Below are 4,554 nucleotides of genomic sequence, written 5' to 3' on the forward strand. Positions count from 1 at the left end.
GTGTCCGTTATGCATTACACTCATTCGTAAATAATAGTTATTTCGGTTTTTTGTTTTGTGTTCGTTATCATCAATCGCTCTATCCCAACTCCTCTGTTTCTTGGCTGTGGAACGTTTTTATATTTGATAGGTTCATAAAAAAGTATCGCGACCAACTTCACTAGAATCGTCATCGTTTGATTTGATGTGTAGACCAAACCAGCAACAGCATTCATTTTCTATCCAAAAACGCAAGTGTAATTCTAAAATTACAAAACATCTAAAAAGAAAGAACCATAAATGCGGTTGATGGCGTTGTGTTTGAAATATGAATCGAAAGGGAACACGAGAACAAAATGATATTTCCATAATTATCGGGAACCTACCAAAACGACTACAGGATAAAATCATAATACGTGAAGGGAATAACAGCAATAGTGGTGGTGGCACTGGCAGCGGTGGCAATGTGATAGACACAAATAAAAAAGGCGCGGGCAAAAGTAATCAACATGAGACGACAAGGACTAACAACGATGGCTTGCTTCTGGAGACGCAAATGGCAGACGGAGGTGTGGTGGCCGATAGAAGGCCAACGCCAATGGATGGTGGTGTGACAACCATTGATTACTTTTTGCGATTGCCAACTGGAACAGATGTTGAACGTACGGGCAACGTTGTTAGGTCTGTTTTGGAAACCAGCGGACCTACAACAAAGCATAATGGGCAGATGAAAGTGCTGCAAAAACATGCAACTGAGAATGGGGACAGTCAAGAATCGGTGTCAATACCAGGTTTGATACGTCTCAATGCGGAAAATGTCAAGAAACTGAACGAAACGTCGTCGTCGTCCCATTCGAATGGTGTGCGTAACCATGAACGACGCAACAGACATCAGACAAGACAGGAAGTCTTAGCAACGTCGAAGAATATCATGCCAATGTCTCCGGTCAGACATGTCCAGAGGATAAATCATCCGAATTGGTTTGACCTGTTGGAAGACACGTGGGCAAGTCGATTGCCACAATTGTTCGAAAATCTGCAACAGATATTGCAACAAAATCAGGCTATAGAGGTATGTTTCGGAGTAGCGATTTCCTTTTGAACAACTTTTAAATGAGGTTTTTTTCTTTCAGAACTGGAATAAATTACGTACTCTGCGCAATGAACTGCAAGATATCTTCCAACAATTGCTATTGAAAAATCTTAAATTTTGTTGTGAGCAGAAGGTTGATTCGTTCTTTTGGAAAGTTCTCTTCTACAATATGAGGGAACATTTAAAGGAACAACAACAGCAGCAACAGGGTGAAACAGAAATCATCAAATATATACGAGCAATAATTGATGATGGCATCAAATTCTATGATCATCTATATGTGGAGTTGGAAAAGCAATATTTATTCAAAAAGAAGGTTTTAATCAATGGCATATCTTCATCATCATCAGCATCGTCGTCTTCACAACGTTCTCAACAAAAACTGGAATTTATTGCCAAAGTTATGGCCCAGAAGATTTTAATATGTTTGGGTGATTTATGGCGTTATAAAATCAAAGACGCCCAGGGTCAGGATTATAGTACGGCAGAGAAATATTATCAATCCGCTCAAGCTTTAGTACCATCAAATGGCGTACCCTATAATCAATTGGCCATCATAGCAATACTTAATGTATGTATTAATATTTGTTTGAAATTGTCATGTAATTATTTATTGGAATATATTTTTAGCGTAAAAAATTCGATGCCATTTACTTCCATATGCGTAGCCTTATGTCTTCCAATGCCATATACTCATCAAAAGAATCCCTGTTGGTTTTATTCGATGAAATACGCAAAAAATATGAAGAGACCGAATTGAAATCATCACCAGTACATGCGAATTTTCTTCACAACAACAATAGTTGCCAGTCCAAATCAATGCGCAAAGAGGTGTGGATTTATCCAGATGGCTTGCGTCGTTTGCATCGCACCGATTTCAATGGTAATAGTAATTATAAATTGGCCGTTAGCGAAGAGAAACGTTTCAAAGAAATGCCAGTTGAAGAGGTATGTTTTTTCATATTTTCGAAATAAAATTTTAAAATTTAATATTTTGCGACTTCTTATAATTTTATTAGCTTTTGCGACGCATTGTATCATTGTATCTGTACATCATTGGCAAGTTATTTAATGGTGTGGGGTAAGTAAAAGTAAAATTTATTTTAAAAAATATGCAAAGTTTCTTATATTTATTTTTGTTTTCTAGCATGGAAACCATTGTGGAACACCAACGCAAACTTTTAATGCAATTTGATGTTTTGTTACAACATAACAAGATAGGAATTACAAGAACAAGACTTTTGAAAATATTGGCCTTAAATATATTTGTGATGGAGCATAATTTAAATAAAGGTAAAAAAGTCTAATTACACGAGATATGAAAATTAATAATTTACATTTCGTTATTTTATTTTAGACACACGACGTTATCATGCATTTAACTTTTGCAATCAATTCTTTGGACTATTGCTGCGAAAAACAAATTCACTGCTGACCGATTTAAATGACAATCCCGAGGAATTCGAAGATGAAAAGTAAATATTTTGATTTCTTCATACCCTATTATGGTTGAATAACTTAATGTGTGTTATTCCCCTCCGCATAGGTTTATGGATTTGACTACAGTTTTGCAGTATAACAGAATTTATATATTGTGGCTACAGCACCATGTTAATATTTGGGAACCCATTAAAAATGAAGAGTAAGTTTCGCAATAACAAAGTATAGCTTCACTATAATAAACCCATTCATATTTGAATTCTTTTAGACACATCTACTTTAACACCTGGCCTGAACTTGAAAAACTTTTCGAGTTATTGAAAGAAGAAAATCTTACCATACCATCGGACAATGAAATTAAATATGAAGAAGATATCTTTTTGGCCGGTTTCACACCCACATCAGCAATAATACCCAAACCCAAAGATGATAACCTATCCGATGAGGGTTTACAGTTAAAGGCTAGATTGAAAATCATTTGTGATTTTGAAAACTTCTATAGAAAGCATAACAAACGTTTGGAAAACGTTGAAACATCATCACATTTTATTACTGAAGTATTAAATTCAGATATCAAACAGGCATTGGATGATTTACAAAGTACCCAGACACTTGGTGGTAATGTTGTTGCAGCTGAGGAGGATAATAATGAGAATTGTAATAATGTAAATGAGGCGAGGGATAATACAAATTGCGATGATTCGGAAAACAATACCGAAAATATTGTTGTCAATGGTGATGCCTTGCCAATGAAAGCCAATAATAAATCGTTGAAAGTAAACCCCATCAATGGTAAAATGGAAAATGACCAACTGTCACAATTGTCGAAACTGAAACGTGAATTGGAGGCAAAATCAAATGTCAAGAAAATGTATTCAAATAAATTGGAGGTAAGTAATCTATCTTTAAATCAAATTCCTCATAAATGTTAAACACTTGTTTCAATAGGAAATTTTAAAATTTGTGGACACAAAATTGTACATTGAAGTCCGGCCAAAATATCTATTGCCCGATACAAATTGTTTCATTGATTGTTTGGAAGATTTTGAACGCATTGTTAATGAGTTTAAACGCTATACATTAATTGTGCCATTAACTGGTATGTTGTTGTTTTCTTTTTTTTTTCATTTGAAAACTACTAAATTTGGTTTTCTTACAACAGTGGTCAAGGAACTCGATGGCCTTTCAAAGGGTGTTAAAGTGGAATCAAGCCTAGAAAATATGCAAAAACATCGCATACATCACTATGACGATGTATCGACCAGGGCCAAAAAGTCATTGGATTTTATTAAATCTGCCAAAAGTCATGTGAAGTAAGTTAATTTTTTTTAGAAATGAAAACAAAAAAAATATATAATTATTTTTTCAGGTGTGCCACAACCAAGGGTTCTATAATAAATGCCTCATTATTTGCCTTGGTCGAGGAGGAACATGTTTCGAATGATGATAAAATTTTGGCTACCGCTGTGGCATTATCCAAAACCATGAGCACTGAGACCATCAAAGGTAAATGCTTTGGATTCAAAAATAAATTAGAAATTTAATTTATTCCATCCTTTTTTTCATTGCAGATGGCAAATGTTTCATACAAACTGAATTGATTCTAATTACAACTGATCGTAATTTACGTGTAAAAGCTTTGTCACGTAATTTAACCGTTAGTGAATTACCCGAATTTATACAATGGGCCAAAGACTGTAATTAAATGGATAAAAATAAATGATAACTATGTGTGCTTCACAATATGTCTCTACCACATATATTTATACTTGTCATTTGTCGCAAGATCATTTTTTTATTAATCTAAACCAAAATAATGGTGTTAACACATTTTTTTTAAAAAGGAATACAAACCCAGCCGAACATTTTGTTCTCAAAAAACATTTTTTAAAGGACTCTATTGGGCTCTCCTTTACATTTTCTATATATCTGTGTACTCTAAAGAATATTTTTATAAATTATACAGCTATAGCTGTATATAATGGAAGAGCATAGTTAACATAGAAATTTTATAAAACTTTTTATTGTGTGGTAAATCTGAA

General features: G+C 34.1%; 1 protein-coding gene across 1 annotated transcript; it reads left to right on the top strand.

Moving 5' to 3' along the window:
- The first annotated feature begins 227 nt into the window (after window positions 1–227).
- On the top strand, window positions 228–4,217 carry LOC133324107 (telomerase-binding protein EST1A-like). Its single transcript, XM_061532992.1, has 12 exons — window positions 228–1,051; window positions 1,113–1,643; window positions 1,703–2,020; window positions 2,092–2,153; window positions 2,220–2,365; window positions 2,430–2,547; window positions 2,619–2,715; window positions 2,827–3,402; window positions 3,461–3,611; window positions 3,675–3,825; window positions 3,882–4,018; window positions 4,084–4,217. The coding sequence occupies exons 1-12, from the start codon at window positions 308–310 to the stop codon at window positions 4,215–4,217; spliced, it is 3,165 nt and encodes a 1,054-aa protein (XP_061388976.1). The 5' UTR covers window positions 228–307.
- The last annotated feature ends 337 nt before the right edge of the window (window positions 4,218–4,554 follow it).

Source organism: Musca vetustissima, unplaced genomic scaffold, assembly GCF_032173495.1.
Source record: "Musca vetustissima isolate MV318-11 ecotype Yass unplaced genomic scaffold, APGP_CSIRO_Mvet_v1 utg324889, whole genome shotgun sequence".
Classification (NCBI taxonomy): Eukaryota; Metazoa; Arthropoda; class Insecta; order Diptera; family Muscidae; genus Musca; species Musca vetustissima.

What these genes read in the sequence shown, in the direction of transcription:
- LOC133324107 (XM_061532992.1), top strand. Translation starts at nt 308, where the DNA reads ATGAATCGAAAGGGAACACGAGAACAAAATGATATTTCCATAATTATC. An exon ending in AAGAAATGCCAGTTGAAGAG is followed by an intron (nt 2,021 to 2,091) that starts GTATGTTTTTTC and finishes TAATTTTATTAG; the next exon opens with CTTTTGCGACGCATTGTATC. An exon ending in TGTATTCAAATAAATTGGAG is followed by an intron (nt 3,403 to 3,460) that starts GTAAGTAATCTA and finishes TTGTTTCAATAG; the next exon opens with GAAATTTTAAAATTTGTGGA.